This window comes from Perissodus microlepis, chromosome 17 (genome assembly GCF_051167445.1).
Source record: "Perissodus microlepis isolate ML-2025 ecotype Zambia chromosome 17, ASM5116744v1, whole genome shotgun sequence".
NCBI classification, from domain to species: domain Eukaryota; kingdom Metazoa; phylum Chordata; class Actinopteri; order Cichliformes; family Cichlidae; genus Perissodus; species Perissodus microlepis.
This window is the reverse complement of record NC_140477.1, coordinates 11,115,295-11,136,754: the sequence shown is the minus strand read 5'-3', so window position 1 is coordinate 11,136,754 and position 21,460 is coordinate 11,115,295. Positions and strand designations below refer to the sequence as shown.

Below are 21,460 nucleotides of genomic sequence, written 5' to 3'. Positions count from 1 at the left end.
TGTAATTGGTCTTGAATCCATTTTCAGTGCACAAAATGTGTAGAGCAGGGGTGTCAAATATAAGGCCCGAGGGCTAGAATCAGCCTGGCGGTGACTCCATTCTGACTCACTAAATGGCTTTGGAAGTATGAAGGCGGGCATAAAGTTTTGGACTTCTAATTGCATTTCTTTTTAAGGTTTTACAGCTTTTCCTCCTAAAGACCTCCTCAACAGTCATTCATACTACACCAAACTAGTTAAGTAATAGATAAACAATTAAATGGCAGAAAAGTCCCCTTTCCCCCTTTTTCTGCTATGGAAATTTAGGTTTTATTAACAAAAACTATGTTTTATAAATCCAGGACAGTCTAGGCCAGGGGTCGGCAACCTGCGGCTCCGGAGCCGCATGCGGCTCTTTAGTCCTTATAGTGCGGCTCCGCGTGGTTTGGGAAAAGTATTTAGCTGAAGTGTATTTTATTTATGTTAGTTCTTTTTTAACTTGTAGTTCTAAATTGGAAGATTATTGTGATATTGAAATATAAAAATAAAATTATATTCTATTATTTTTTCATCGCTCAAAATAAGCGTCACACCCGCGGAAGCCGGTGTGCCCGCCGAAACGCCGTGCATTTATCGAGACTTTCAACCCCAGGTAGGCCAATTATGGATCTTCGGATCCACATTATGTCAGCAGCTGTTCTCCACCATGAACTATGTTATAAACAAGCACCGCTCACGCCTCACAGATGACAGCTTACGGTCCTGCGTAAAGATGAAAGTGACTTCGTACAGCCCCGATTTGCAGACGCTGTGCGCGGAGGTTCAGGAGAAGTCCCATTGTACTACGGCAGACCCGACGATGTTTGCATGAACACACTTTTCACACACGCTTGCTGTACGCATACAGCCGGCTGTAGCTTTGCAGCTCACAGCCTGACACACACCAACACAACAGCATAGATAGCACAGACATTAAGGCGGCGAGGCGTGATTGCGGGTGCCGCTCAGGTGCGTCCGCCTCCCCTGCAGCGGTGCTGCAGACCACGCCCCGCCACACACATTAACCAGGTAAAATACATATTTAGGCAGAATTTTGCAAATATCTATTTTTCATCTTTTAGCAGCATAGTGCTTTTTTTCCAATTATTTTTTTAAAAGTCAGGTCAAGGCTCCAAAGGCAATATAAGGGTGGCGGCTCACAGCAGTTTTTGTTTTGCTACTTGGATAATTTTTGTTATACTGAGTGCCTTTCCTTTTGTTATATTTCTTTAAGAGTTCAAAATGTGTTAATTACATAAATAAAATGTTATTTTATCTGTAGCACTTCATGGATTTCATAAGCAACACACCTTAGTTGTTCACACAAAGCATAAAGGTAAAAAACAATATATACAGTGTTATCTTCATTTTAGATGTCAAAAAGTATTTGCGGCTCCCAGTGTTTTCTTTTGCGTGGAAACCGGGTCCAAATGGCTCTTTGGGTGTTAAAGGTTGCTGACCCCTGGTCTAGGCGGTGATCTATCAGAACAGTTTCTGTTATTTTACACATTTATCATGTAGAAATGCATCTCTTAATCTTATAATGAGATATCTCTTGGATTATATGTACAACAAAAACAGTTTGTGTTGCCTTTATATTCACACTATAAACACTAAACTCTCATTATGGGTGCCTTTAATGTGTATTTATGCTTGCTTGTCTCATGTGTGTTATGCTTTTTTTTGAACTGGCCATGCTCAGCACCTAATTTTTGTCCTTCTCTTTAGGCCAAGCAGGTGGAGGCCAAGGAAGCAGACCTAAAGAAGCAGGATGCTTTTTACAGAGAGCAAGTGGCCCGGCTGGAGGAGAGGGTAAGAAGTAATTTGCAGTTTACACCAACTTGAAAAATGGGCGTAGTTGGCATGTACGATCGCTCACAAAACTAGATGTACGATTGATCTTACGGTAATTATTTATGTTTAAGGTATCACTTTTAATGAGTTTGACTTTTACAACCTTTCCCTGAGCTAAATTTTCAGTTGAAATTGGAGAAACACTTATTTATCCAGCTTGCTTTTTCTGTCAAGGTTTCCTAAGTTTAAATTTAAAAAAGTTTACAATATGACGGGGCAATTTTTCTTTTGAAAATGGTAATTAAATCCAAAACTCAAGAACATTCACATAACTCTAAGAATAATTTAAGAATGTGAATAAAGTAAAAAATAAGGAGGTGGATAATAGAGTAATAGATAGTAATGGATAATAGATTAGCATGAAAGCTAACAGAAAATACAACTTTCTATCTCACAACACAAAGCAAAGTCATAATGAAATATTGCATTGCATGCTCACCAGGTGATCTGGTACATACCCAGTGTACGCACAAATAAGGGCACACATGTTCGAACTCTGAATTCGACCATTATACACAGTGGGCCTGGTCCCTACTGGGCTCAGCCAAAGCGGTCACATTTATTTTTCCTCTTCATCCCACTGCCCCACTGTTTTTGTCATCATCCTTGAACTTAAACTCTGCATGCGTTCCCCAGTGTGGTGTGTATAGCTGTCCTTCGCTCTCTAGTTGGCTGCCTTGCTGTAATTGTCTTGCTGCCCCTTTTTGGCTGTCACTTTAAATTTCAACCTCCGTGCATGGGCCAAACAAATAAAGGGTTAAATCTAATTCATCCCGGCATGTGTCCTCCCGTTTCTCGAAAATGACACTACCCTGATGTTCCTTGTAAACTAGTGTCCTATGGATTGGGACATGGGTCAGCTGCCGTGCTTGGCGCACTTCAAATGGCAGCTCCATGCTGGTCCCAGTGAGAGATACCTGCAAGGTAGGGGACCAGGGTCAAATGCCCTGTTAAAGTGTGCTAAAAAGAATACCTCATGTGGCTCTCAAATCATAAGTATATCTCAAGAAGGGTATAATGCCCTATTTAGTGTGCTTAAATTGACACCTTCATGCTGGGAAGGAGTTTTCTCCCCTTTGAAGGGTTAAAAAGTCAAATGGCCTCTACGGTGGAAGCCAAATGGAAATTTTACACAACTGTGAAGGCACTAAGGTGATGCTGTTCTTAAAGCCAGACATGAATACAAGAAATATAACATCAAATAGTTTTCTCTTGGTTAAAGGGCACAAATGTCTTTGCAGACAGCAGAGCAGTTGTTATAATTCATTGCTATGATGCATTATGATTTAAGAAAGGTTGCTAATATTTATGCAGTTTGTAAATTTATTGATCAGTTGTCAAGAAACCAGTAAGATTACAATGTTAGTTATATAATTCTGAACGCTATTTAGCTCCTTGTGCATTATTGTATCAATGCACAGGGAGACAGTAGTGCATCATATAGAAAGGGGGCAAATGTGAGTTCAGGTGTTAGAAGTGATGCGTCCCAACTAACACAGCTGTTATCAACTCTCGACACTGGTCATCCATCAACCATGTTGGCCTCTGGTCAATATTCCTTAGATCAACGTGTCAACAAATGACTTTTGCAGCCCCAAGAGAAACAGAGGAATCAAAAGGAGGCAGAAGACAGAGTGGAAAGACACCAAGGAAACACATAATGCATGGAAGCCAGAAAGAGAAAAACTGAAATGAAAGTGATTCTTAGTTTTCTTAAGAATCTTAATTAGTGTATAATAATGAGTATTTCCTCTAAATGTTAAAGGACAAGTATGATAAAGGTAAGCTGTGAGTGGAGCATAAAAATGGAAGCTGAGTGGGAGAAATGGGAAACCTGGATAGCAGGAAGGGTCAATGAAAACTAAGAAAGTGATATATTTACAAAATTAAAAAATGATTTTCCCTTATTGCGTATGGAGGCAATTTACAACATAAGTAGATATTATGTGTGTATTTTGTGTCTGGTTGTGTGATCTTGTACTCCTTTGTGTAACTGGTTGGCATATCACATGTTGTCTTACTGCGTATCAAGCGGCTTGGAGCTCCATAGGGGTTGTAGTTTGTTTGGACTGTGTTAACAATGCTCTTTTTTTTCCTTGTTCTGGCCTCAGTGCCCTATTTGGCACTGAATCTAGCCGCCCTTCATTCCCTGTGCTCTTCAACCAGTGTGAGCCAAAATCACTTTTGGCATGTTCTTTTCCTGTGCACTCATTGTATTTTGTGCTTGCTTAATAGTGTCCACTCCAGACGAAGGCTTGTAATATGTATGCACAGTACAAAGAGTAAATTTGAGGAAAGAAACAGAACAGTGTCACAAAGAAATAGCAACCAGGAATATTTAGCTTAGAAACAAGCAAAGAGATATTTAATTCAATTAAGAGTAAAACTTCTAAACAACCAAAGCATTGTATTCATAAATAGTTCATATTGTTGCCGTTTATTATATATAATTGGTTTGAGTTTTTCTTGTGCCATACACAGAGCAACAAGGATGTATTGTAGGCAGGGAACACTAGAGTCAGTATTGCTAGACAAAGGCTGCATTTGCCCTGTGATATGTCTGCTTAGATTTGCAGTTAAATTCCCAAGTTTCAACTGGTTACATTTGGGAATTTTCTGCTTTTATCATTATAAATTATTAAAAATTGATCTTTGAATTGGAGGTTGTTGGTAGAATAAAATAAGATATTTAAAATTGCTACCATGGGATTTAAGTTCATTGCCATTTTTCTATATTTACTTAAAACAACAGAACATGCACTATAGAAGATGGACCTGAAGGGGTTGACTATGGAAAACAGCAATGATTGGCCCCATTTACAATCGAAATTGAAAAATATGTTTAAAGAAAACAGTTTACTATTGCGTTAGGAGATAGAATTATCACTCTTTTTCATTTCTAACAATTTTAATGGTTTTTGACCAAGTTTTGTATAGATTTATAGAGAAAGTTCAAGAAGTTGAACTATTCATGGTGAAAAATATTGTTAATCAACATTTTATGTGAAAGAAGAAACAATGTAGATAATATATTTTTCTTGATTATTATTTATTACACCTCATCCGTAAAAGGCTGAAGGGGTATTGACGTCACCCCACCTGGTGGCGTAGACAAGCAAGTCTGCGCATGTGATAACTCGAGGAGACATAGGATTTTCAAATTTATACCGAAGGTGTGTCTACTAAAAATCTGGGATGAGTTTGAATCCCAGTGACCTTGACTTCAAGGTCAGAGGTCAAGTTTTCTGAAAACCTTGTGAATGCGATAACTGCGAGATGAGAAAAATTGTGTAATTTGTGAATAAAAAGGTAAATGTCTGTTGTGCTTTGAATCTTCTACCACAAGTATGGACATTCAGAAAGGCTGTGTATGCAAAGTTTGGAGTTTTCAATCTGCAAACACCGTAGCTGTGAAAGCCCAATGCTTTTTTTTTTTTAACCACTTTTCTACCGAGAGTGCATAAAAATTAGTTTTCACTTGGAATATATTGCTTGCTCACCATTATCTTCCATCACATTTTTCACGCCCCCTTCTGTCTCCTCTCAATTCCTTGCTTACCTCTGGATTCCCCCAGAATCTCGAACACCAGGAGAAAGAGGCAGAGGAACCGAGAGAGAGAATATAAGTCTGATATATATTACATGTCTGTTCCAATCTAACATAGCCATTCATCAGAGAGGCTTCCAGTGACAGGCCATCACCAGGCTCCCAGACAGCTCAGCCTGCTGCCTCCGATGCTGCCGCTCATTGGGGCCAGAGCTACCAAATAGCCCCTGAAAACAATATCTATATATTTATTACATTTTCACTCAATACCTGCCTCGCTGTAAAACAATCTCATATTTAACAATCAACTTGCCAATGTTTCTTTTTCTCTTTTATCCCTACCATATCTTGTTGCCCCCCCCCCCATCTGTCTCTATATCTCTCATTTTTAAGTCTTTTTTTCCCTTTCGAGTGGTGCTTTTTCCCCCTCCATGCTTCAATTTCATCTTTTTCCGAAAAGATTTTTTTTGTTCTCTTCTTTTTTTTTTTTTCGCCTTGTATATCAATGAAATTGGATTTTTCTACTCTCCCATGGAGGACAATCACAGCAGCAATTGCCATCTCATAGCAAAGTTCTACCGCACTGTGAAAGGAAGAAATACAGGAGAAAGAGCATTAAAAAAATGTAATGGCTTCTATCTCTATATCTGTGTCTCTGCCTTTGACTTGCTAGCTTCATCTCTCCCTCTGCCTGTCATTTCCTGCTCTTTCTTTGTACTCTTTCTGCAGGCTGCAGCAAAAACTACTTTTTTCCTGCTGATTGTCAGCAATAGAAATATTAAAATAAAGGTAGTGTTTTTGTTATTATTATAGTTTTGTAGTAAAAAAATGTTTGAAATTTTGGGTGTTTCCGCCCTCCCTCTTCTTCACTATGAAGCCATCTGTGGCTCTGTTATAAAACTGAAAATGGAGTGATCTGGAGGCATGACGGTGCATTTCAGTGTTGTTTATCACCATTTGCTCCTTCAGCTGCGTGACAGGAGTCTTAGGAATTTTACCAGAAGTTTCTTCAAAGAATGAATGAATAGATAAGAATTTACAATAACAAAGTGGTGCATCCTTTTTATGTAGAAAAACAAAACAAAAAACAAAAATAGAGCCATCCATCTGTTGCTTTTCACAGGATGAAATAATTTATGGGTACAGGCTTTGAATTTTTAGCTTCTATTTTGCAGTTTTATTTATTTGTTTTGTTTTATTCTTTTATTTTAACTTTTTAATTGGAGACATTTCTATTTTTCTGTCTTAATCGGGTGTTAACTCTGTAGATGCATTTTGTTTAGTCATAAGAGACGCTAGCTTGGAGCTAGCCTGTAGTCTTTTGCAGCATAACTAATTTAAAGAATTAAAACCTTTTAAATAGCTGACAGGAACTTAATAGTTTGATGGAGTATTTTTTCCCAAAGTGAAAGTATTTTGAAAGTTGAGTTTTAAAGTTAAAACACTTTTATGTGAACTTTTGTAAAGAGTTAGCTTAGGACAAAGGCTAACATTTAGCTGAAACAGGAAAGCTAGCTCTTTGAGTTTTCAACCTGTAACCAGCAGATTCAAGAAATATGGAACTCAGTCAAAAACAAATGTTCTTGTTACAAAAAAAGTCAGATTATTTTTCAGACAAAAGTGCATTACAACTTCATGGTGCGTTTAGAAAGGAGGAAAACTAAATATTTCTATCAAATTTCACCAATTTTGTTTGTTTGTGAAAAAACAGGAATAGCTCTTGTTGTAATTGACCCTGTGCACGAGAAAATGCTAACTTCCTGGTTTGAGACCGGATGTGGGGTTGTACATTTCCGGTAGCTTTACTTTGCGGTCAATCGCTACTGCAAAGATATACTCCAAAATCATGTCCAAAACGGAAAGATCGCGTTAAGTTACAAAGAGCAGAAGGTGGGAACACTCACCACTGTTGTGTCATAAAAAATCTAATGATCAATTTTGACGTTTAAAGAGTTTAGATCGATCAGTTGTTTACATCACTCAACACAAGCAGAACTGCATTACTGCAGCAGAAGACACATCGTCCACATTCAGAAGCACATCTCTGTATAGTGACTGGTCTTATGATTTAAACAGGCAAATGTTCAGCATTCAAACTACAGGTGAAGAATAGTCAAACCAGATGTTTCTGCCGTTATGTCGATATCAGCTAGTCAAGTACACACCTACACAGCATGTTAACAAACCGTGAAAAAAGCCACACAAAAAATGAATGATTGCTGGTAAGGGTTTCTATACATTAGTATTTACGAAGGGTATGTTGTGACTTACCTTCAAAATTACAGTGGTCCTCGCTATAACGCGGTTCACCTTTCACCTCACTGTTTCGCGGATTTTTTAGTGCAAGTTTGCAAGCTTTTTTTTTTACATCACATTGTGTCCTGCGTCCTGATCGCTGCAGACGATCTCCTCCGTGACGTCTCTCCTGTACAGTACAGAATCGCTGCATCGATCATTAGCAGTGTGACTCTGAAGTGCAGTACTGTATGTCCACGATGTCCATGAAACGTTTTGCGCCGTTGGTTATTTTTAGAACATAACACCCGCAATAAACAAGGGACAGCTGAGAAATATAACATTTGAATCCCTTTTCTCTTTTGCTCTGAGGCGCGGGGAAAAAATATCGACAAGTCGATGAACATCATTTACAGATATATTGGGTAAATGCCCAAGACATCTATAGAAATGTAAATCGCCGCTTGATTCATTCATTTGCTTAACTTGTTTTGGACCGTAAACAAGGCGTGAATAGGACACCGGAAACAAAGCTCCCCACAGGAGTTTCCGCACCGGAAGTAGCATATGCTAACGTGCACATAGTCAATTGTCTCCTTGAGTATTACCAACCGGTATCGCTGTTGAGCCCCATCCAAAAGTTAATGTAGGCCACCCAGATGTAGTCAGATGTTAAAAAAAAATCCCTGCAGGGAAAGTTGTGACACTGGGAGCTAGTGATGTGCGATACCACTGATTTTCTTTCCAATCCGATACCAAGTAATATTCAGGGTGGTATCGACGATACTGATCGGATACCGATACTTTGTACAAAAACTTATTTTATTTATTGTATCTCAAATTATAGCATCATAATGATTACAGGACATCAGATTACTTGTTCTTATCACTTAATAATGCAGGGTTCATTATATAGAAATAAAAAAACTGAAGTTGTGCACTATTTCAACACCTTGCCTGCCTGCAGCACTGCCGGGCTCACACTGTGCGATTTTGTCAGTCGCGCGATTCAGCTTCTGCTCAAACTGTACGATTGACTCGCAGGGGTTAGAAGTTCGTAGGTCACGATGCAGGGTCTCACACTATACGACCCGATGCTCTGATGCGACCCGAGTGCTCACACTGTGCGTCCATAAAATGAAGGTTATAACAGAAATTCTGTCGCTCGCTCTCCCTCTCTGTCTTTCACTCACACAGACACGCACACCACCGCCATCAACTTTGCTAAATTGCTAATGAAAAACATTGATCAGGCAGCTGTGATTGAGCAGCAGTGTCCATCCAACTATTTTCACAGTTGTTGTGGTCGTGATAATTTTGTGAGGCCACATCGAAAAGGCTCGGATGAGCTTTCCAAAGTTCTACAAGTGCCTCCATCGCTTGTGTCCAGATCACACGCTGCACTGCCGTGCTGCGCCGTCTTTTTCGCTGACATTTGTGTTTGCGCGTGCGCAGTGTGAGAAACTGCGGTGACACCAGTGTTGCCAACTTAGCGACTTTGTCGCTATATTTAGCGAGTTTTCAGACCCCTTCTTTTAGAAAAGAAGTCGCTAAAAAAAGACGTGAAAGCGCGTATCGCTTTTACTCTCAACAAGCAGCGGGTGCTGTAACGCAGTCAGTTCTTCTTTTACTCTTTTACTCTTATGCTGTGTTGTGGATCACAAGGTTTAAAACTACTTATAAACACAAACACAAAGTAACTCCACCAGAGTGCCTATTTCGGGTCACTTTTGCCAGTCCAAGCCCGGATAAAGGAGCAGGGTTGGAATTGTGACATTAAAAAAAACAATAATTGCTAAAAGAAATTTAATTTGTAGTTGTAAATAAACTCTAAATGCATTTAGGACGTTTTTTACTCACTTTATGTCTCTTCCACGATGTTATTTCTCTCTCCAACAACATAGGTTACAATTAGATTAGCATGACCAATTATGCAAATTAGGCGATGATGTCATTTAGCGACTTCTAGCGACTTTTAGGACAACCAATAGCGATTTTCCTTACTGAGGAGTTGGCAACACTGGGTGACACCCCCACGACGGTCTTGAGTGTTTACGTCAGTGCCCGGTTATATTTTAGATAGCAAGGAGCAGACGGCAGAGTTTCACTCCACCGAGGGAGCTCATGACGTACTACCCGGCTTTCTTTAACCGTGAAGGCCGGGTCCTCAGAAGCAGCCTCTGAATTTGGACACCCCCGCTGTTTCCGGGCCAGCCAATAATAACGGTGACATTTAACATATTTTATCCGATAAATAAACCCTGTAAAATGTATTTAACACCCCCCCCCACAGCCCTTTTGAATGTCTCTCTAGTGTGGCCACAACACCTCACTCTTGGAGCACTTTTTTGCCACATGTATCGCAAACCACGTCTCAGCTGTTTGTGGAGGTAAAATAAGTCCGCACATGACTCCAATTAATTCAATTCAATTCAATTCAATTTTATTTATATAGCGCCAAATCACAACAAAAGTCGCCTCAAGGCGCTTCATAGATACAGAGAAAAACCCAACAATCATATGACCCCCTATGAGCAAGCACTTTGGCGACAGTGGGAAGGAAAAACTCCCTTTTAACAGGAAGAAACCTCCGGCAGAACCAGGCTCAGGGAGGGGCGGCCATCTGCTGCGACCGGTTGGGGTGAGAGAAGGAAGACAGGATAAAAGACATGCTGTGGAAGAGAGACAGAGGTTAATAACAGATATGATTCAATGCAGAGAGGTCTATTAATACATAGTGAGTGAGAAAGGTGACTGGAAAGGAAAAACTCAATGCATCATGGGAATCCCCCGGCAGGAATCCCCCGGCAGCCTACGTCTATTGCAGCATAACTAAGGGAGGATTCAGGGTCACCTGGTCCAGCCCTAACTATATGCTTTAGCAAAAAGGAAAGTTTTAAGCCTAATCTTAAAAGTAGAGATAGTTTCTGTCTCCCGAATCCAAACTGGAAGCTGGTTCCACAGAAGAGGGGCCTGAAAACTGAAGGCTCTCCCTCCCATTCTACTTTTAAATACTCTAGGAACAGCAAGTAGGCCTGCAGAGCGAGAGCGAAGTGCTCTAATAGGGTGATATGGTACTACAAGGTCATTAAGATAAGATGGGGCCTGATTATTTAAGACCTTGTATGTGAGGAGCAGGATTTTGAATTCAATTCTGGACTTAACAGGAAGCCAATGAAGGGAAGCCAAAACAGGAGAAATATGCTCTCTCCTTCTAGTCCCTGTCAGTACTCTTGCTGCAGCATTTTGGATTAGCTGAAGGCTTTTCAGTGAGTTTTTTGGACATCCTGATAATAATGAATTACAGTAGTCCAGCCTGGAAGTAATAAATGCATGAACTAGTTTTTCAGTGTCACTCTGAGACAGGATATTTCTAATTTTAGAGATGTTGCGCAAATGTAAGAAAGCAGTCTTACATATTTGTTTAATATGTGCGTTGAAGGACATGTCCTGGTCAAAAATGACTCCAAGGTTCCTCACAGCGTTACTGGAGGCCAAGGTAATGCCATCCAGAGTATGAATCTGGTTAGATACCATATTTCTAAGATTTTCAGGGCCGAGTACAATAACCTCAGTTTTATCTGAATTAAGAAGCAGAAAGTTAGCGGCCATCCAGGTCTTTATGTCTTTAAGACATTCCTGCAGTTTAACTAATTGGTGTGTGTTATCTGGCTTCATGGACAGATAGAGCTGGGTGTCATCTGCATAGCAGTGAAAATGTATGCTATGTCTTCTAATGATGCTGCCTAAGGGAAGCATGTATAATGTAAACAGAATTGGTCCTAGTACTGAACCCTGTGGAACTCCATAATTAACCTCAGTGTGTGAAGAGGACTCTCCATTTACATGCACAAATTGGAGTCTATTAGATAGATATGATACAAACCACTGCAGTGCAGTACCTGTAATACCTACAGCATGTTCTAATCGCTCTAATAGGATATTATGGTCGACAGTATCGAACGCTGCACTGAGGTCTAGCAGGACAAGGACAGAGATGAGTCCACTGTCAGAGGCCATAAGAAGATCATTTGTAACCTTCACTAAAGCTGTTTCTGTGCTGTGATGAGCTCTGAAACCTGACTGAAACTCTTCAAATAAACCATTCCTCTGCAGATGATCTGTTAGCTGTTTGACAACTACTCTTTCAAGGATTTTTGATATGAAAGGAAGGTTGTAGATTGGCCTATAATTAGCTAAGACTGCTGGGTCTAGAGATGGCTTTTTGAGTAAAGGTTTAACCACAGCCAGCTTGAAGGCCCGTGGTACATAGCCGACCATTAGAGATAGGTTGATCATATTTAAGATCGAAGAATTAATCAATGGCAGGACTTCTTTGAGCAGTTTTGTAGGAATGGGGTCTAAAAGACACGTTGATGGTTTGGAGGAAGTAATTATTGAAGTTAACTCAGAAATATCAATTGGAGAAAAAGAGTCTAACTTAACATCAATGGTACTAAGAGTAGCTGTAGATAATATTACATCTGTGGGATGATTACTGGTAATTTTTTCTCTAATGATAAAAATTTTATTTGTGAAGAAGTTCATGAAGTCATTACTAGTTAACGTTAAAGGGATGGTTGGCTCAACAGAGCTCTGACTCTTTGTCAGCCTGGCTACAGTGCTGAAGAGAAACCTGGGGTTGTTCTTATTTTCTTCAATCAGTGATGAATAGTAAGATGTTCTGGCTTTGCGGAGGGCTTTCTTATAAAGCAGCAAACTATTTCTCCAGGCTAAATGATGATCCTCTAAATTTGTGACACTTACGCTCAGCCATTGTTGTGAGTGCGCACGCCAGCGGCTGCCAGACATTTATACAGCCGTATTTCGCACATGACTATGAAAGGCGGAAGAGGAAGTAGTTCCTTTGAATGTAGACAATCTAAATGTTATAGTTTCTTTCCACTGTGTTCCTGTTAATGATAAACTACAAATTTACTCTAAATTACTAAAATATCGATATTGTAATGTGAGAATCGATTCTAGAACATAAATGATTGGTATCGGAGGAATCGATATTTCAGGATCGATCTGCACATCACTACTGGGAGCACAAACAAATATGCAGGCCTCCCAAAAACAGATTGATTCTGCTGTGGCAAAGGCCTCTGACAAAAAACAAAATTGTACTTTATGTGCTGTTTTCCTCCAGTCTCTCTCTTACCTCTGGGTTTTGTATGTTGACGAAGTAGATGAAAAAAAAAAAAAACACTGGATATGCACACATTCCTGCTGTTTTAATTGTGCTGCCCAGTTTAGTGGATATGTTGTGTAGATTTTGTTACCTCTTACCAAACATAGAAGTTAAGAGTTTATTCTGTTTATAACAAAGATGAACATTTGTGTTTATCTGTGCATCCATATCATATTATATTGCTGTAGCCCTTGAAAGATAATAGTAAAATGCTTAGTCATTTCTGTGTAAAAAAATCATTTACCAGCCCGCTTGCTCTACTTATGAGTCACACAGCAGAAGTCTAAATTTCTTTAGCTCTGCAGAATCATAATGTTAGCCATGGTGGGGTTTCTTCCCATTTTGTCCCTCCTGCTCAGCAACAGATAAGAGAAAGAAGCCATCAGTACAAGGAGTTATTTGTTTTATTCATTAAGAACTGGAAGCCTTTTCTCTAAATTGACCTAGAGCCTGTGTTGGGGGTGCCGCTTCTATCTTCTCCATATTGTTGCAGTGCATTAGCAGTAATGACTTAATTTGTCTTCGATATCCCCCCCACCAGCATTTTGTTTTGCTCCAGATGAGCTAAAAACCTTTTGGAACGCAAATAGAGTAAATGGGATGAAAACAAACAGAAACACTATTTTATTCAAGAGGTTTTAGATATTTGATTTCATGGCGAGGCGATGCACTGCGTCAGGCCTGTGTAGCTATTCTGTTGAGCCAGTGACGAAGCATGCTAAACAGCAGACAGCGATTTAAAAAAAAAAAAAAAAAAAAAAAAAAAAAAAAAGATTGTGCTTTGCAGCTCCTAAAATGTTGATCAAGGGAGGAATGTTTTCATCCAAACTGAGCAGGGCCTCACTTTTGTGGGCTAATGAAAGGTCAAGGCTATTCTCTGAATCAGTTAGGACAACAGCAGGACATCATAATTTGAGACCACTCAGTAATCACACAAATTACACTCCTCTCTACCTGGTTGTGAGCGAGTGACTGAGGTTCTTTTTTCTTTTCTTTTGGATATGTCTGTCAGTGTTTACTAGCTGCCAGGGTACAATTAGACACTTAAGGCAGTGCGTCCACATGTTCCCATGGTGTGTGTTAGTATCTTGTTTGTGTAGGTGTGCGCAGGAGAGCATTCACATTGTTTGTGTGTGTACATGTTTTGAAAGTGTTCCTGCAATCATTGACACACATGGCCTTTTGTACTCTCAGGTGGATTAGTGTGCTGATTAGAGCCAGCTCTGCCATTTAGGCAGGTATTATTACCTTATACTTAGTATTCTAGACAGAACCCCAAATCTGGCTCGTTCTGTCTCTCTCTTTTCTCTTCCAGTGGCTCAGTCTCATCACCCAGGAGAAGTCTTATTTCTGCCTCTTTAGCAGCCCCCAAAATCTCTTTTTAGGCTTTTTATCTGTGAATAAGCTTCTGTTTTAAATCCTTTTCCGTAGCTCTTGACAGTTCCTTTGTCTAAACCGAAAACCACTTGATTCAAGGCCAAGAGGGCGCCGATACAGCATGAGCTTACAAGTTAACTCTTGGCAATTTGGCCATACTCTTTACTGTGCTTTACATACAAAGTAATGTCTGCCTGAGGGACAGCTAGTGTGGGTTGTTTATGTTGTTTTGCATTTTGATCTCAATCAGAAGTATGAGAAAGCATGCATGCACAGAGCAGTTTGCAGTGTAAAAGAAAATAAATGTGATGTGCTTTTAATTGATGTGTGTAACTGTACTGAATGTGAAAAGGGAAGTGCTCTAAATCTACTGCAGTTCATCTAAATGAAGAGAACTTAAATTGGTATCAGACCTTTTGTCAGTGTTGTCATGTCTCATCTTCTTTTAGCTCTACAACACATGACTATTGATCTTTTCAGCACCACAGTTCATTCCTATTGATCTCTTCTGAAATATGATGAATGTCTTCCCTGCTTGGGGATGAAGTTAGAGCAGATGGCACCAAGAGGCTTAAATTTGTCACATTTATGTTTATGCAAGATGATTGAAGGGTTTGGTAAATGTAATGGTGATTGGTTAGCTGTTCACTTACGCGCTTTTGCACAAATCTGCGGCACACATACGATTTTTTTCCTCTGAAGGATTATTTTTGCACGCCATTTGCTAAGGATGATAGGTTATTACAGTTTGAGAGACTTTTATGGCAGTGCTGCATCTTAGAGCATGTGTGTAGATTGTTCAGCTAAACATGAACCCAATAGTTAATGGCAAAAAATGTCAAATCTGTGGAAGGTAATCATTTTGTGAATGACAGTTTTATAATGAAAGTATTCGTGCAAGTATTACTATTTTTGTTCACATGGAGTCCTTCACAGAAAGACATTTATATCGGTTGACATTACCCTCAATCAAGCCTCACACAACACAAGCTATCTGTCACACTTTACAACCTCTCACAATTTGATTATAAATGTGCATAGCAGCCACTGAGGGCTGACAAGACAGATCTTCCTGGGTTGTATAAATGGTCTAGTAGCTAGGTTATATGGCTGTGTTTGAGGAGGTAATTTAGGTTGAGTGGTCCTGCTATGGGTTCATTTGCTATGGGTCACCGGGGGATTACGACCACTGGTCTGTACATTGTTGACAAGCGACCCCGTGGCCTTACAGGATTGCTTTCTGTTATTACAGCACTCTTAACTGTCAGGATAAGCACAAACACACATTCACTGAAGCACCCATATTTTGCGTGTGCAGGAAAAGCGCACCTCAAAATAAAAATGTTTGTCTTTGCAGTCTTCAATACTGCAAATGTGTACTGGTTACTAAATGTTACTGATTGCAAAGTTAGCATTTATGTTGTGGACACTAAACCAAACGGTGATCTTAAAATGAATCTCCATTAGGTTTTAATGAAGTCTGAGACATGAAGCCAGAGCTGTGTGGACCAGATCTGTAAAGAAAAATTACTCTATTCATATGTTTCCTTTTGCCTAATTACCCTTATCCAATTATTTTAATAAAGTGCTAAGAATCACATTTTAATGCATTCCTCCTGCTCACTGACTTTCTCCTCTGTCTCTGCAGAGTTCTCAGTTCTACAAGGTCACCACGGAGAATTTCCACAAAGCTGCAGACCAAGTGAATGCCAAATTCAGGTAAGTGCAGACACGGACAGTCTAAGGTAGATAAATAACTTAAAATAAAACACAACTAATAATTGTGAAAAGACTGTGTGCGATTGTCTATAAAAATTTGATATGATAACACTACAAGCAGAGCCTTCTTTTTGCAGTTGTCTAAGGGAATAAAAAGCTAACAGCAAAACAAGGTGTCAGAGAAGTCATTAACAACTGCCTGTCTTTGTCATGTCTTCCTCCCCTAACCCCAACCAATCACGGCAGATGGCACCCCTCCCTAAGCCTAGTTCTGCTGGAGGTTTCTTCCTGTTAAAAGGGAGTTTTTTCTTTCCACTGTTGCCAAAGTGCTTGCTCATAGTGGGTCATATGTTTATTGGGGTTTTCTCTCTATTATTGTAGGGTTTTTACCTTACAATATAAAGTACCTAGAGGCAACTTAACCTTCTGTTAAAGCTGCTGAGTAGAAAGGCAAAGGAAAACTCTCCTGTAACTGCAGAGGGAGCTTTAACTACAGGAGTGGTGCTGCGCGTTTTCACTTTTCCCCAAACGAGTCTATATGAGGAACAGCCTGGAAAAATGATCAACATCCTCATCAGAAAACTGTCTGAAATATGCAAAGCAACACCTGGATAAGTCAGATTCAGTTGGATAGATGATAGTTCAGTTTAAGTCACTAGTCTGTTTGAAAATAAAGGAAATGTATTTGTTTCTAAGAACCTTTAAGTATTTGCACAGGTAAAAGTAAAATAACAGAAAGAAGCAGCGCAGTGCATTCAATTTTAAGGAAAGGCTGTTTTTTTTATGTGTTGTGTTTATTTATTTCCATGCAAAATATGTTATTTGCTTAAAATTGCCCAAACTCTTGCACGTAACTATAAATCTCATACCAGCCGAGGGTTTTTTCCCACATTTTAATGATGCCTTTTAATAAAGTCTATTGCTATATGTGATAGGTATTTATTTGATGGTCTTTGTAGACTTTGTGCTATCAAAACTGATATATTCAGTAACGATTAGAGGTCCACGTGGACCAGTGAATATGCAATTGAATTATTCTACCCATTTCCTAACCCACATCTTTCAATCAGAACAATATTAGCTTGCCCTATTAGCTGAGGCCGATGTAGTTCACTGATACGCCTGATCATGTGCTGGTGATAGTCAGTAGGATTTGCTCTCTCGACATTCCAGTGTCCCCATTTATTTCATGTCTTCTTTTACAAAATACTTTGGACTAGCTTAGTTTTTTGCACGTCTTTTTATCCTAAATACAATGCAGAGTGCAAACACTACAGAGTGCAAACAAGGAGCATGTGTGTGATCCTTATGCTTAACCTTAATAAGCGATAGAACAGCCACACCTAAAGTGACTGAGGAGGCAATATTAAACATCCAAGCTGTCATGGATGAACAAATTCAGCACGTATATGTAACTCAAGAAGATGCAGAATGCTTCCCGTCCGTGATCCATCTGTCTTCTTAATAACAGGCTATTATCCTCCATAGTAATGTTGTGAAAGTGGATGAGGAGCCTGTAGGAGGTGGGGCAAGAATGGGCCCTGGCTCTAGGCTCACCTCTAGGGAGGCTTGGCTGATTGTGTTAGCTTGTCATTAGCCTGCGCTAACACTGGGATCATTGTCTCCCTCTGAAATGCTGGAAACTGATTAGCCTAGCCCACCAGGGGTTTAGCGCTAGACTCGTGGAAGCTGGAGCTGAGACTTCCCAAATCACATTAAAGAAAAAAAAAATACAGTGGAATAACATTAGTGCAAAATGGCAGTGCTAACTGCAAGCGAATGCTGGGCTAATGTGCGGGTAGTCATGTGGCACGGGTCTTTGCACGGAAGACACTGATTGGTGGATTTGATTATAGGAGGTGCATTAGCAGGGTTGTGACTGGATTTCAATAGTGGATAGTCAGAGTGTGTGTGTGTGTGTGTGTGTGTGTGTGTGTGTGTGTGTTAATGAAATGGCGGGAAGGTCTGGTGTTACAAGACAGGAGCAGGGATGCATTGAGGAGATCAGAGCAGAGGTTTAATTGGATTTAACAGGGAGTGTTTGGCCCATCCTTGTTTATGTGTGTAAGTTCATGCATCACTGTGTATGTTTGTATGGTCTCATATGATGAACTGCTTCTGTGAGCACAATGTGTGTCTTTCCTCAAAGCTTATGACAGACCCCGCAGAGATAAGATGCTATCTGTAGCCTCTATTGAGTAATAAAAGAAAATATTTTTTGTCTCACTGAGGCTTTTGATTTCCTCGGAGCTGAAAATGCCCCCTTGAGATAAAGAAGAAAAAAAAAAAACGGCGCCTTATCCATACTTGGTAGAATTATCATTTGATATGTTAATATGGGATTGTATGAAGTGTGGGAGATGACATCTTTCTTAGAATGTCTTTATTTCCCCACTTTAGCTCATGTCAGTGCCACTGAGTATTAGGTCTTTTATTAGACTGCAATTTATATTAATAGAGGAGACTTGTGAAACCAGATGTTGGTGACTGCCAAGGGTTATAACAGCTTAATGCATGTCTTTGGAAGAATTAATTATGACCTTGTCTGGTTGGAGTTTACTTATTGCTTTGTGACACTGGGATTGGAACACGACAGCTAAATCAGGTTTCAATTGTGGATGGGATTTGAGGGAGGGTGGGTGTTTCAGGCCACAGCTAGCAGCATCTGTCCATATGCAGATTATTTGGGTTTACTTTAATAGGTGGGAAATAATTACTTTGGTTTGAGGCTAGATTGGTAGTACGGGTGATTTCCATTTGTCCATGATCAGATATTCTTGGCAGCAACAAAAAAAGAAAAAAAGATTGAATTCAATTACACTGAGATGAAAATTTCATTCCCGTGTTTCCTTTTTAAATGTGCGCCAGAGTACAGATGTTCCATTCATTGCAGTGGTACAGCGTGGTCATTTTCCTTGGCGAGGTTGAAAGAAATAAATTAAAGTGTGAGAGGTAGGCATTCGGGGTAGGGAATGGTGTGTGCGTGCAAATATGAAGCTGTGTTTATGTGTGCTTGTTTTTGTGTATGTGTACGGTACAGCTGTTCCCCGCCGTTCTCCCGCAGAATTCCCGCCAGAGAATTCTCTGAATGATGGAGCTCTCCCAACCGGAACGCTACTGCATCACTCTGACCTCATTACATCCACACACATACAATCACACACGCACATATCTGTATATAGAACGATATGGGTATATCTGCAGTTGGCAAAAAAGGGCTTTGGAATTAAACTAAAGTTTTTACTCGTAAATATGAACTCATAACAAATATTCTTACATAAAAAGGAAGTTTACTGCCAACTTGGAGTCAGAAGCTCCGGTCAAGGAGCACACTAAAGAGGTGCCACTCCCTATAAATAAAGACAATTAAGACAAGAAGCCTTATTACTGACAAACTCACCTCTTCTTAAAAATGATTGGTTTTAGAATCTGCACAGGATTCTAGAGGAAACCTTATGAAGATGCACACAGCTAGAAAGGCTGCAGAAGCATCTGTGAGTGTTCACCAATCCACAATAGACCAATTTGGAGTGGATGTCACGGTTATGTCACTGCAGTCTCGTAGGCAGCTACAGGAAACATCTGATTGATGATATTGCTGCTAGAGATTCTACGCGTTATTAATTTCGAGAATTAAATTGGTTTCCCCAAAGAAACAGTAACTTGAGTTTTATGTATTTTTTTTTGTCAGATTGCGTTTGTTAAGAATATTTGTGTCTTATAAAAGGATCAGACCGTATCTCCTTTTAATAAATCAGATCAGACATCCTGGTAATTCCAAAGGGTATGCCAGCTTTTCTTTTCTTTTCTTTTTTCCTTTTTTTTTTTTTACAGTTGTATTTTCTGTCAGACTTTGTCACATTATTTTGCACATAAAAGCAGAGCAATACTCATGCACTTCTACATCACTTAAGATTTTTTTCCCCCCAAACATGAAAAATATTGTCTGAGGCGAGTATGATCAAATACAGCTAAAACAGCAAATTGGCCCCTGCAGTGTCTGAAATCATACATGAATCATAAGCTGCAGGGGATCAACACCTCTTCTGAATTAATGCAAAAGTGCATAACACACAACAAGACAAATAATGTAATCACACAGCATTTTAGAGACAAACATGTACGCGTAGGATCGAAGCTTTAATTCGCTTTCTCCTCGACACTGACTCCAGATAAGAGTTCCCAGTTGCCTGTAAAAAATGAGGCTATCTTTCTGTGCTTCTGATTTATATGCTGCCACATTCGCCACCAGTTGTTTATCAAAGTCCGATGCATTATCTGACTGTCCAGCTCTGAATGTGTGACCTTTACTGTGCTACATGTATGTAAGGGTTTCTGTATGTGAGGATTAATGCGTCTGAAACTGCTCACATGACATATGCGTGCATGGGGGGACATCTGACCGGTAGTGGGTGAGCACGTGCGTGCTCTGTGTTTGTTGGCTAAAGCAATCCAGCGGAGGCTTTAGTTTGAAATGTAAGATGACAGGCATTGAGAAAAATGTTAGATGTGTGATGAAAGAACGATGGCGTGGCCCTAAGCCTCCTGTCAGAGCTAACCTTTGGCGGGGCTTTGAACTGCTTTGTTGAAGCTGGTCACTCTGTGTTTGTCCAGGGTCCCTGCAGAATTGAGATGGGACTGGGGTATCTCCGAATGGTGAATAGTTGATCTGACATGGCTGTGTGTACTATAAGGAACTGAGACCACTGTTACTAATCTTCTCCGTCCCCTGCCTGAAATCTCTAAATCTTGGACTCCAAGTTTTGGGTCTTGATGGTGGCATTTGTCAAAGATCAGAGAATGAAATATATTTCCACACATTTTTTTTTTTTGGTTCATAACTGAACGTATGTGCGTCTATGCCTGGGATGTTTGTTTTTCCCATATAATTGTATTCTTCCACTTCACTGTCACTCCTCTCTTCCCTAAGGCTACACGCTCGCTCCCTTTGTCTTTTGTTTATTTTTTTAGTTCTTTTGAATAAACCTTCTTTTTCTTTTCTCTTTTTTAAATTTAATCCAGTTGACAATAACAGCAGCTGCTGTCCTCACTTCGTCTTTCCACACACGCAAAAAGGTGGAATGAGGAGGAGTGAAGTAAAACTTGTTGAATACAAATGACTCGCTGTTTTCCTGCACAACACCGGTGTACTGTACTGCCTCGGTCAAGAAGACCATATATGACAGCCCATCTTCTCCTCCGGGTAATGAGTGGGAACGTCGAACCCACTTATCCCTCTTTCAGCAATGTATTACAAATGGGGACTGTTTCTCATCAGTGAAAAACAGTCCTCATTTAATTTGTGTTTTGCCTAGATTTAAAAATTATATGATTTTTTTTCTTGTAACAGTAGTTGTGGACACAAAACTGAGAAGTTCCATGCAACCTAATGCAATCCAATAAAACAGTCCTGCAACAAGCCATTGCAGGACTATTGCGTTGTGCCTTTTCTTTATCTAACCGAACAGAAGAAATCCAAGGGGTTCCCTAAAAATTCACCCTGCTGCTTCAAAATG

At 39.8% G+C, this 21,460-nt stretch overlaps 1 protein-coding gene across 3 annotated transcripts in view; it reads left to right on the top strand.

The window, feature by feature from the left end:
* chchd3a (coiled-coil-helix-coiled-coil-helix domain containing 3a) overlaps positions 1-21,460 on the top strand; it is an 85,885-nt gene that overhangs the window by 48,240 nt on the left and 16,185 nt on the right. For all 3 annotated transcript variants that reach the window (XM_084909333.1, XM_084909332.1, XM_084909331.1), the window contains 2 exons: positions 1,747-1,830; positions 15,874-15,944. In XM_084909333.1, the coding sequence (XP_084765459.1) occupies positions 1,747-1,830; positions 15,874-15,944 (155 nt within the window). The remainder of the gene's footprint in view (positions 1-1,746; positions 1,831-15,873; positions 15,945-21,460) is intronic.